Below are 13,432 nucleotides of genomic sequence, written 5' to 3'. Positions count from 1 at the left end.
GGATTTAAAGTCACTTAGTCTTGTACAAAAAGGTGTGCATTATTCAGGAACACACATTTTCAATAACTTGCCAGCAGCCATAAAAAGCTTAACAACCAATGAAATTCAGTTTAAGAGAAGCCTAAAGGATTTATTGGTGGCCAACTCCTTCTACTCCATTGATGAATTTCTGAGGAAAACCAACTGATTTGTATATAAGTACAACATAACTTCTGCACAATTTCAGTGCAGTAATGTGTTCACTGAAAATTTGTGTGTGTGTGTGTGTGTGTGTGTGTGTGTGTGTGTGTGTGTAAGTATAATCTAACTTCTGCACCATTTCAGTGCAGTAATGTGTTCATCGTAAATAAGTATTACAGTAGTTGTATTACATGTTTCTTACCTTATAAATAAATATAAAACTTTTTTATTTTAAATTCAGTGCAATAGTATTTGTAAAATGACTCTTAGTGTTCATTAAAAAATGACGATCATTCCACTTGGGACCTGTGGAATGGTACATTAGCTTATTTGTTTTAGTTTAAATATTTGTCATGTATTGTTGTTTTTCTGACATGTTCCACATCCTGGAGGACCTCCTCACTACGGATCAATTGGAATGAAAGTAAATCTAATCTAATCTAAAGAAAAACAGAACAGTTTTATTTGGTTGAAAAAAGTTACACATACCAACAGGCCATCAAGGAGCTGTACTTATTATAATGATAATGTTATCGTGTCCTTTTTTTCAGAAGCACTCATTATGTCAAAAAGGAAAAAAGGATACTTTGGAATGATTAATCAGGATAGTTCACACTGTATTGTGATGTTACAAAGAAAACATACATTTAATACATCTGTACATATGTATTTACCATTAACAGAGGTAATAAAACATCTTCAAATTTGAAACTTTTGTACTGATACATAGTAAATAAAACTGATATTGACATGTCAACAGATATCTGCCACTAAATGTTCGGATTTTTTATAATAGATTTCTGTCAACAATAAAACTAATTAATAAAAGTTTTAAATTACATTTCAGATAGCAGTACAAGTAAGAATTTTAAAACTACATGAAAAATATATGTATACAACAGAGTATAAAGTGGGAGAATTTATTTTTACACTTGGCACAGCAGTGCTTTCCTTTCTACATGTAAATCCTTACAACTTCAGTCTTCTTCTTGCAATGTACAGAACATCGAATTATATGACATCATTACAACAGTATTGCAACATGCAACTCGATAAAATCTCAACAACTTGAAATTATTGTTTATAGTACAGTCCATCAGCTATATTCACAACTATAACATCTTTGTATTCACTGACTTTTGCGTCAGTTGTCTTATATACAACATTAAATTGCAGCAACAGTGTTTCAACTACAATATGCCTGGGTCCTAATAGTCTGTACATGCACAATATATTCTTGTATTTGAGTTTCACTGTTCAGTGTTTCTACTCACACTGAAATGAAAAAAAGTATTTATCAATTAAATATTTATAAGATACAAATATCTTTAGTCAATGATAAACAACACAATGATTTTCATTTAGAATATCTTAGCTCAAAACGGTAACTTTGGGAAGTTGCACCACCTACGCAAGGTTGCATATTCGAGAGTGCATTACACTAATTTGGGAAGGTTCACACTAACTGAGTAAGCAATTTAAATCACAATACCTGCATGGTTACAAGAGTTTCAACATGTGCACTTCCCAAAACAAAACAAAAATAGTCCACACACACTTTCTCAGGATGCAGAAAAAGGGATGAAACACAAAATCAGTTTAATTAACTAATTAAAAAATAGGCACTGTGACATTCCTTCTCTTTTGTAAGTGGATTACAGAATTGAAAAGAAGCATATTGAACATGTGTCTTTATGTCCATATTTAAGATCTTGATTTTGCTTTACTCGCTTCCCTACAACATTTATCAGATCATCTTGAAATGGTAATTAAATTCATCTGAGAATAACATTGGCTTCATAACCCTGCTCCTTTGAGTCTCTGTGACCTGAAGCTCTCTTGAAAGGATTCCACGTGAGTTTTTTATGAGAGTGTCCAGCAACAGTTCCTGCAGGACTAGGTTGCCCACTAGATACGCCAGAACTTGAGCTGCTATTTGATACTGAGCCTTTTGGTCCACCCTTTGGCTGCTGCAATCAGAAAGCAAATACCAGAATGTCTCATATCATAATGTTAACATTTCTTCAGAGATTCTACAAAGATAAACATGAGGAATCCACAATTGTAAATTATTGACATTTAACTGATCCTCTTCCAGTGTTAGATGTATATAATATATGAGCAGAGATACCACCTGAGGAGAAAGTTACAAATACGCAAAAACATTATCGATCACAGGAAACGCAGAAAAACTTTTACGCACAAAGTGAAGACACAGCAGCGTAAAATGTCTTCCATCATCATATGAGAAATGGATGCCTTGATTGTAGCAAGTCTGCGGGGAGCATGAGGTCCTCTAAAACATCAACTATGGCAGAGAAATACTAAGAGACACAAAAACGACCACACTGGTCGTAACGATATACTGCTGAAAACGCCTGTTTCAAGCTATTGTTAGTAATCAAACTCAATTCACCAAAGTATTCAGCAGTGTACCATGATCTAATCTAGCCAACAATATTCAGGCATGGGGTGCAAAAACATTGTTCCTGTAGCTAATTAAGTGTCCTTAAATTATATCACACACACACACACACACACACACACACACACACACACACACACAGAACTAGAGTGACTAAATTTGCCTTCATTGGGGCATGTAGAGGGCAACTAACAAATATTTACTCGAATATGACTATGTGAAAATGAACTATTTCTGAGATATATAAATACACATGTAACATATTGTGTCTCTCTTCTTTACATTTGCCAAAAAAATTCTGGTGGTCTGCTATAAACCATTCGACTGAGCACAACACCAGCAACTTTTATATCCTCCCTATCAGTTGTGTAACTGTATAGTGCTACTGATGAGCCATGCACTATGTAGAATTAGTTTGCATTGTTGATAATTGAGATGGGCTAGAGAAGAGCATGAAACCACCACCACCACCACCACCACCACCACCACCACCACTAGCAGTAGAGACATTGTCGAAAGTTATGAAATTTATTCAATGACACTGTCATGAGGTCTGGTGATCAGAAATGTCATGCCATCACTGGTAAGTCCTTCCTAGTCAAAACTAGTGATGAGAATGTTTTTACAACTGACTATCTTTGGCCAAACATTTACAATCAATCAACAACACAAAACATATACGAAGGAGAGAAGTGTCTGACTGGACGACATTTTTATTATTAATTATATTATACCTTTAAGTAATTTCTGTCCATTGGTGTGACTAGCTTGAGGCTCAAAGTATCACCAGCCTGCTTTATGAGTTTTACCACTTCTTCATGCGGGGACCATTTAACATCCTGATCAGCAATTGCCACAATGAAGTCACCTTCCTTCATTCCACCAAACTGAAAATCAAATAGAAGGTAAGCTTGAATTATGCAGGTAGTCATAAGTGTCAAAGCATAGCACACAAGATGGTTTAACAATTTTTCGGCCATTGTGTATCACATTGATTCACAAATCTTTACCTACAAGCTAAAACATTCAAGCAATGCAAATCTACCTACAATTATGAGCAACATTTTCTTTTGTGTATAACATACTAATAATATTCTTATAAATATAGTTTTGGTTAATTTGTAACACTGTCTTAAAAGAAGCAACTGAGCGACTGCCTAACCTGATTTACAATAATATCCATCATTCTTTTCAGCAGTTAAGACTCTACATTTGCATACGGATAATTTGAGTATCATCCTCAGATTTCAGTTAAAGAACATAAGATCTCTTATGTATAAGAGTATCTTACATGAAGACATTTCATTTCAAATGGAACTTCTGGATTCTTAGCAATACTGCCAATACATGCATTACACCATATGTCACATCATACAAAGGCGAACCTTTTTCATTCTTTGAAGTGAAGACATTGTACACCCTACGGAATTCAAAGTAAACAACATGCTATAAACAGAGGAATACACTGCACCTCTGAAACAATAAATAGTGGAACACAATATCTAATATTTATGATAAACTGCTGGTGAAATATCAAGAACTAGGAATTAGGTGTATTATACTAGAATGAGATATCAAAAAGTAGAAATGCCAGAGCAGCAGGGTAATAAATACTATTCAGACATGGGGAAGATCCTGGACTGTGTGCCTGAGGGAAGTGTCCTAAGGCTACTACAGTGTGTTAACTGTAAGATGGCAGAGTTGTGAGGGGGAGTGCGAGGAGAGGAGGAAGCAAGCATTGGCTGGCGAGGGGAGAGGAGCCGTGGGGCGGGGGGGGGGGGGGGGGGGTCAAAGCACACCTACCAGTTGCAGTGCTGGCACTACAAATTGCACGTCATGCTTACACGAAAGCAGACGAAAGGCTTGGAAGTAAAACTCGCTTAAAATGTTTTTCGTAAACGAAACTGAAATCGTCACGTACATTAAAATCTATATATATATATATAAAAATGAATGTATGTATGTTTGTCTACTATACGCTCACAAACCATTCATCCGATTGCAATGAAACTTTGGTGAGTTGTTCTCTGAACACCCGAAAAGAGTAATGGACAATGTTTCAACAATTAGGTCACTATAGCATGCGTTGCGCAATTGGTCAGGTAAAGGCTTGTCCTGCACCTGATCTGGGTTCGATTCCCACTGCTTGCAAATTTTTTTCATTTTATTTCATTCCCCACAATGTTAAACTATGGATTATAAAATTTAAAGATACTTTAACAGGTCATGAAGTATAACGTAACTGTCAATCTCTATGTATAAAAATGAATGTTCGTATGTCTGCCCTCTGTGCGTTCCCAAACCATTCATCCGATTGCGATGAAATTTTGGTGATTTGTTCTCCGTATGCCCACGAAGGTTCCTAGCCGAAAAAAAAGATAAATAAGACACATTCTTGAGGAGATATGACGTCATAAACAATGAGATGCCACCGCACGAAAATACCCGAATTTACGCATCCACTATTAGAGAATTAGAGCACTTAGCAACTAGCAACAAACGTTACATACAATTTCAAACCTTTAGGAAAATTTTTCTCGCTTACACCCCCCACAAAACAATGAAGGGAAAAAAGGTTGTCGCTTACTACATTTTCTCCGTACATACCATAAATCTGCTGCAGTAGGCATGACGTTTTAATGTATTATTTCGTTACTATTAACTCTAACCGAAACATATTTCGCATACAGTATCCACATATATCAGTAAATGCACCGGCAAATTTATGTCTCTTTACGACATATAATTCAGGAGATATGACGTGGTAAACATCAAGATGCATGAAAAAGTGCCGCGTCAGGCATGACTTTTGTTCTATTATCTCTTCACTACTAACACTATTCGCAACACATTTCGCAAATGTGTTTAAAAAAAAGTATATAAAACCATGGGCGTATTTGTAAAAAAAAAAAACCTGAGATGGGCCAGCAACTGCCTCTTCACTCATTTTGATAATGTTTGGCACAACTGCACAATAAAAACTCACAGAACAGTACAGCGCAAAACAATAACGAAGCAGACGACAATGGCTACCTTGTACAACACTGTCAGCTACGTAATGTTGGCAGCAGTCGAAACTGGGTGCCTCCCGAAGCCTCCCGACGTTTACCGACTTCTACAGATTCAGGACTACGGAGAGGTCTGTGATCTAAAAGTTTACACACTGTACTGTTCTTGGTATATACTGATGACCTTGCTGATGAAATCCAACAGAAATCCATGCTATTTGCAGGTGACACAAATATTGTAATTAAGGGGGTGGATCTAGAAGCATCTACAAATGCAGCTGAAGAAAGTGTATGACGTATGACATTAGAGACTAGAGAACTGGTTTAGAAGTAATATGCCAATATTGATTTTTTTTAAATCCATTACCCACACATCATGAAATTTAAAAACAACTTACCAAAATAACAGTGACATAGTGATAAAAATAAAGGAGAACAAACTTGAGCAAGTACCTTGTGTAAAGTTTTTGGATCTCTATCCTGAGGGTAGGTTAACATGGACAGAGCAAATAACAGCATTACCAGTAAATTTACCTACCACTATGAAAGCTAGTCAATATTATTAGCATTATTAAGTCTTGAAAATGTTTTACTTTATGTTATTTGTATCTATAATGTCAACACAATTTTGGTAAACAACATATGTATGTATGTATGTATGTATACAAATTTAAACATAACGGAATTAGTCATGTAATAAAATTAATTTCAAGATCAAATCACTTTGAAACCTCCCACTTCACTTCACAGTATGTAAAAAATGAGAAAAGGTTGCCGTCATCAGTCCCTGTTGTAATTATGATGTCACATACCATTTTCGTTCAACTATCGGAGTCACTGTCATAAACTGGTACATTCCCTATTAGAGGGGTTGACTGTGGTGCTCCATGGACAAGCTGCGTTGTCAACTTAGAAGACACCTTAGAAGATATCTTAGAAGAGAACCTGACAACGAATACCCAAAATAATGCCCATACCACTGGCTCATGTAGAGCACACAGGTCTCTGCTGTGTGCATAGTGTGAAGCAGGAGATTTGAAAGTGACCGATTTATTTTATTTTACATCCACTTTATCTGCTGAGTCCCCTTTACAACATGTAGAAGCCAGTAATATGAACTGTGAGAAACCCTTTGTACTAATTACTGATACCTTCGTAGTATGCAATTTCCTTTCTCTGTAAAGACAAACAGTAAATGTCACTAAGGAATAACAGAAGACACACAATATTAGGACACACATTAAATAGATTTTCTGAGTTTGACTTGACATAAACAACACAGAGTGCCGATTTAAAAATACAATAGTAATCACATCCATGCTAAATATTTTCCACATCCCTGATCATTACAATTTAAAGCACATTTATTGTACTACTATTATTTGTAAGAATCTGCATTGTATAAATAATTGACTGAATCAAATTTTTTCTCAACAAAATGCATACTCTATAAAGCACTGTACAGCAAAGAGCAGAAAGGTACATATCATCATCATCATCATCATCATCATGCATTCCCATATGAAGTGAGAGAAAAGACTCGTATCTTATTCTCACTGTCCCTATGGAAGGTACATGATGGAGGCAGCAGAATTTTTCCTGCACTACTTGGCATTCTAGTTCCCTAAATTTACCCAGCAGGATTTTTGGAGAGGAGTGTTACCTTTCTTCTAATAATTTCCTTTTAAATTCCCTGTATATCTCTATTACAGATCCCTAGGGGCTGTGCTAACCTGGTATGATCCTAGCAGTATATCTCTGAATTTATTCAGTATCTGCTGTCAGGTCAAGTTGATAAGGACTCCCAGACCCAGGGCAGTACAGAAGAACTGGTCATTCTAGTATCCTGCATGCAGGTTTCCTTTACAGATGCACTGCATATTCCCAGAACACGGACAACAAGTATGTCTTCCATTTCCCTTCTCTACTGCAGGTGTCACATGACTATCTCACTTTATGTTGCTTCATAGTGTTATCCCTGATATTTAACTGATTGGAGGGGTGCTGAACGTTTACCACTAATCTTGTTGTTTCATACTATTCATTTCTTTCCCTTCATTTTCAAGACACTGCAATTCATCATCATCACCCAGCAGTAATCATTCCTGTAGACAACAGCATATGATCAGTGAATAGTCTGATACCACCACCAATCTAATCAGATAAATACTTTACGTATATTGAGAACAATGTCAGTCTTGGCATGTTATTCCTGGTGTTACTTTTGTTTCTTTTGAACATTTTCATTCTACTTCTATTGGACATTAACTCTTCTTCAAATGCTAATGTGGAAAACTGACTCTACATATACACCTCCATCAGTATTTCCAAGATACTGCATTTGAAAAAAGTGAGTTGTGTTTCACACAAAGATTTTTATTGAACCCATGCTGATTCTTTGAGAGACGCTTCTGTTACTCTAAAAACAACAGTGTTCGAGCTTAGAATAAACTTGTAGATCCTTCAACCGATGGACATCAGGGACATTGGTTTGTAACTATTTACATTCATCCTCTTGTGCATTTCATGATCAGGAAAGATGTGCAGTAATGTCCAGTCACACGACTTTTCACCACAGTAGGATTCTTCTTTCTACATGCATCAGACTACATACTACTATTTTGTCCACTGCACATTTGTGGTTCCATTTTTAATTACTGCTACATTAAAAAGTCAGTGCTGTGATCTCACATTATCTTGAGTGCTTACAGATTCTGACTCAGGGCTTGGAGGAAGTAAGTTTTGCCTCGCACACAGAAACTGCAAGAAGACGACTGAAAATTTAAAAAACGGTATGAGGGAAACTCTGCCTTCCTCAGTGCAGTCACTAAGTGACTGCTTTGTGCTTCACATCAACTATCTACAAAAGTAGTGATAGTTGTCTTGCCTTTCCAAAGAGGAGTTATAATTACTGCCTACAATGGACTACCTCATAATTAATTTCACCATCAAGAAATACGTAATGTAACATAGCATTTATAATAGCCGTGACAATGCTGTTTTACGCAAACTGAGGTCTTCATCAAAAGTGAACTGACAATATGTTGTTCTGCATGTTTCTTATTAACAATCCTTAAAACTACTGAAATATACTTTAATTTCTACAAACTGGAGAAACTGGAACCATCTCATTCTTTTGTAACAGTATGGAATGAACATTAGGCATAGATTAGGCATAGCAATATAAGTTTGAAGATTTAATGACAATCACTTACATCAGCTAGACTGCCTTGGTCAACACCAGCTATTATGACTGGTCCATCACCTCTGACACTGAAGCCAAAACCTTCACCACCAAGCCTCTGCAACTGAACAGAACGTGGTGCTGTCCAGTGATGTTTGGCAGAGAAAATGGCAACAGGACCCAAACCACGGAACAGGTCTTCCACTCGGTGTTGCGAGAAGTCTGGAGGTGTCAAGGATAGTTGAAACTTTGTAGATGCTAGAACCAGAAAGTAGTGTTACAACAAAGTTAATTTCCCCATCACCAAAATTTTGTTTGGTCAAGACATAATAATTACAATTACTCTGTGCACAGAAAAACACTAACATAAAGTCAATAACTTACGCAGAATGTGAGGTGGTTCTAGAAGCTCCCGGAAATCATCTTCTTCTTCAGCAGTAGTGTACGCTTCAAGTGCATTCTGGTGACTTATTTTTAGAACAACTGAAAGGGCTGCCTTCCCACGTAGCTCTCGGCACATACGGAACAACCTTTGACTCTCCTCGTGAAGAAGTAATGCCTCACGCAAATGAGCTCGACCTGTAAAAATATCAGTGGGTTGTCCAGTTTTCAGCTTATAAAAATGTTGAAACTGTTTGCAAATTTTATGATAATATTATCTAGCTTCAAACATGAGAAAAATCAATAACTTATATTCCTTAACAGGAAGAAAAATTAGACTAAGTACGACACACAAAGAGGCATTTAAGTAATCATTCCTTTACAACCCATACATGAATGGAACAGAAAGCAGCCCACACAAGTGGTACAATGGAAACTACCTTCTGCCATACACTTCAAAGTTATCTGCAGAATATGCATGTATATGTAACTTGCTTATCTCATTATTCTAAGCTCCATTTCTGCAAAAGGGGCAAAGCATAGGTAATAGTGGCAAATAGAAGCAGCACTGTGTAACTCAATACTGAAGGTGTTTCTGCAGTATTTCTGAGTGTCAAATTTAATTTACTTCAAAACTTACCAAAATCATGCAACTGTTCAACTATGATGAAATAAAAAGTGTTAAATCACATGACCACTGGCAAGTTGAAAAGCTTTAATGGAAGATGTAATTTTGTTAAGACTATATCATTTGGAAAGTTTAACTGAGAGGAATGTTAAAGAAACAGAGAGCCTGAATGGCTACCTACCAATTGCTTTCAGGGTGTGAAATACCTAATTTTGCTGCAGAAATGCTTAAGGTAAAAAACAGTTATCCTAGCTTCAGAACTAGGTATTTCACCTCCTGCAGGTGAATATTGGTCAGCCATTTCTCTGCTGATTTTTACATAATCATTTGAAGGCGAAAACTACGTCAGCAACAAACAGTTCAGAACACTATTTAGTTTATCAAATGGTAAAACCAAACATTCCAAACAGTACAACAAAAACCAGGATAAAAGTTATGTTTCATAAAATACAAAACGTGATCCTCTTTGATGAACCCAATATTTCTGCCAAATATTATCGAAACAATAACAATAGCTGGATTATAAAATAGTCTTTACCAAGTAGTTTTCTTTCTGCATCATCCTGTGGAAGTCTTATGTCTAGTTGTGTCCTCGTGTCACCTTCTGCATGCAAAAACTGGAGAGTCTCGCGTGTGCGAGCACCTATGGAGTCAAGTTTCTGGCTCAGGACGCCTTTTGCTGCATGAAAATGTGATAGAGCACAATAGTGTTCTCTTTTCACAAGAATTAGCGAGACCCAGGAGTACGGAACATAGTCCTTAACAGGTGGACACGATATCAGTGAGTGGACTTTGCCATAGACATCTGACACCTGAAATGACAAAAATCTAGTATTAATAGTAGACCACGTACAATAAGGAAATGAATCTGACTGAAAAGCTGTGTATGTTGTTGGAAGTAGTACAGCAAATTTGATACAAACAGAAACTGAATCAAGAAATACTATTAGCAATAAATAATATAAAAACAAAAATTTATAAACAATTAAACTCTGAGCACAATCATGGTACACATTACTTCAACTGTATCATGTTTACAAAGATGTGATAATCAGGTGCAGATCCAGAGCTCAATTCTTGAATGTCTCACAGTTTGATTTAAGGTCATTTTCAAAATGAGTTTTATTATTGGCCTGTTTGGTGGGGGGGGGGGGGGCCTACTCCACAGTTTTTTGATTATTCTTCTTTCGTAGGCTACTTTCACTGCAGATCATGCATGTCAATGGTGACAGCCACCACCTCCACACCTCCTAATACCACTTAGCATTATTCCCATCTGAATGTATTACCAGTGCCTAGGACTTTAACAGTACCAATAACAACAAAATATATTAATATAATACTAGCAAATTACTAATTTGCTTATATCAGTGCTTAGTAAATTGCTATAACATAACTTGAAATAAACTGCATTCCTGAGAAATATATCATTTGGAAACTATTCATCTCAAAATCTGAGAAATATTTGTGTCACTGCAACTGACTAAGATCTCTTAAAATGTCCTAAATTACATGATATAACAAGGGTAACTGGTGGAATGCTTCTTGTTTGCATCAACTCCATATTTCTGTCATGTTTTTTCTTCATTAGTACAATGTCTCTGCTTTTCTATTTTGCTTATTCAAGTTTCTTGGAAGGAAGACCCTGTTACATTTGTTATAGACAACACATATTGTTAGTCTGAACTGGCGCATTCAGCTGGCTGGAATGTTTTCTGTAACTGGTCAGGCTGTAATCCCATCCACACGGACTAATTCCAAGCAAATAATTAGAATGTATATTTCCTTTGCATTTTGAAGACTGTTAGTTTTCATGTTGTTCTTCGTCAGTTTACTATAAAGGTTGGAAATTTATACATGTAAAAATATAAACTGTTCTTTGAAGGGGGTCATGACTATCTTTGGATCCACACCTGGTGATAACTTTGTACAAGATAACATGTCACAGATAAAAGCCTACCTAGAAACATGTTTTAACTTACCTGTGCTGCTTCTTGGGAGAGGTCAAGGCAAACATCTATATCTCTACGATCTCTTGACTGGAGCTCAAGCTTCTCAAATAAGCATTCACGAGCCTGAGCCTGCAAATTAATTACATTATATAAATATATATCACATTACTTTATTATTTTTACAAAATATTTCAATACTATACATGCATTCACAAAGTGCACACTGATCCATTAGCAGCAAGAATACTTTCCTTGCATATTGCACAACAGCAAAGAAATAAGGTACTATTACGGTATTTCCTTATCTTAAATGCAAAATGAACTGTATTATATTCAGTAGACTACGTGATTTTGTTTGGTACATCAGTTTTCTACATAAAAACTAAAGCTCCACACTGTAAAGTCTTGCAATTTTAGTACTAAATAGGCAATACAAAAATAAGCTGTTCACACGTTTCTGTATTTCTACATGCACACTTCAAAATACATTTACAAGAGGAATTTTCACTTTGGAATGTGCATTGATTTGAAACTTGCTGGTATATTAAAACCGTATTCCAGACTGGGACTCAGTTTTCATCTGCCAGGAAGTTTCAAATCACTATTCGGAAATCAGACAAATGTTATGTCTCCTCATCAGCTATTTCATTTCCACTTCTCGATAAAGTCTTCCTCTACTCTTCTCCATAAATTACAGCAATCAGTAACATGCAATTATGTTGCCCTTGCAGATCTTCCAGTGTCACTGAGTGGCTATGTGCCCTGTCCCTCTCTATTTCATTTTCACTGCACCCATAACTGTGTCTTCCACTTGACAGTTCCCAACATCCACCCTTAACTTTGAAAACTTACTTTGCGATACTTCTGAAATGTCAGAATTTTCATCCTCAACATCTAAATTTCCGATTCATCTACAGAAGTAGACAAATGTTTAAAGAAATCTTCAAAATTCTTGTACAATTTCTCACGGTTGTTGGTTCCTGTGTCATTTGTCACCCAACTGATGAAATATGATCTATATGCTATATAATTTCTGTTCTGTTTTGTTCCTTTTGTTCTTGTTTGCAATTGTTTCTATGACAAAATTTCTATTGAATCTTCTTATAGCTTTGGAAAGATACTGTAAATTCTAGGAGTTCAAGATTAAACATATTTGCCTGACTGTATTCCTACGTATTATATTACGGTCACTATTGGTTGGTAATCAGTCAGCAGTTTTCCTCTTTTAACTTCATACTTCAGTTTAGATATACCGAAAATAGACTAAGGTAGTGTTCATACAGTACACATATCAACTTACCAGCATGAGTTGTACCAACATATCAAGCATTTCAGGACCCAAATCCATGCTGGGAGCATTAGTAAAATTCTCATGGATGTAGCGGAATGTACCAGCTGCCCTCAAAAAGCTGTCAACGGCGCTGTCTAAGCCTTTGGATGTGAGCCTGTCCTGCTTGGCACCTATCTGTGTATATATAGCCCCAATGTTGAACAGTACACATGCCTTCTCGAATGCCACCGTCCTCTGGCAGCTAGGCACTCCCGTCAAGGAATCGTACCTGAAGTGAATGTATTAGAAGTTACATTTAAATTATAGTACATGTGTGTTTATATAGAGAATTCATGTAATTAACTTACTGCACAATCAACCACAAACATCCACAACTGCTTGTC

At 36.3% G+C, this 13,432-nt stretch overlaps 1 protein-coding gene across 2 annotated transcripts in view; it reads right to left on the bottom strand.

Moving 5' to 3' along the window:
• Positions 1-880: 880 nt before the first annotated feature.
• LOC126416184 (rhophilin-2) overlaps positions 881-13,432 on the bottom strand; it is a 461,568-nt gene continuing 449,016 nt past the window's right edge. For both annotated transcript variants that reach the window (XM_050083765.1, XM_050083766.1), the window contains 7 exons: positions 13,059-13,317; positions 11,789-11,887; positions 10,345-10,618; positions 9,182-9,376; positions 8,829-9,055; positions 3,340-3,492; positions 881-2,150 (listed from right to left, as the gene is read on the bottom strand). In XM_050083765.1, the coding sequence (XP_049939722.1) occupies positions 1,956-2,150; positions 3,340-3,492; positions 8,829-9,055; positions 9,182-9,376; positions 10,345-10,618; positions 11,789-11,887; positions 13,059-13,317 (1,402 nt within the window). In that variant the 3' untranslated portion in view covers positions 881-1,955. The remainder of the gene's footprint in view (positions 2,151-3,339; positions 3,493-8,828; positions 9,056-9,181; positions 9,377-10,344; positions 10,619-11,788; positions 11,888-13,058; positions 13,318-13,432) is intronic.

Source organism: Schistocerca serialis, chromosome 8, assembly GCF_023864345.2.
Source record: "Schistocerca serialis cubense isolate TAMUIC-IGC-003099 chromosome 8, iqSchSeri2.2, whole genome shotgun sequence".
Taxonomy (NCBI): Eukaryota; Metazoa; Arthropoda; class Insecta; order Orthoptera; family Acrididae; genus Schistocerca; species Schistocerca serialis.
The sequence above is the reverse complement of the archived record's forward strand: the minus strand, read 5'-3'. Positions and strand labels throughout refer to the sequence as shown.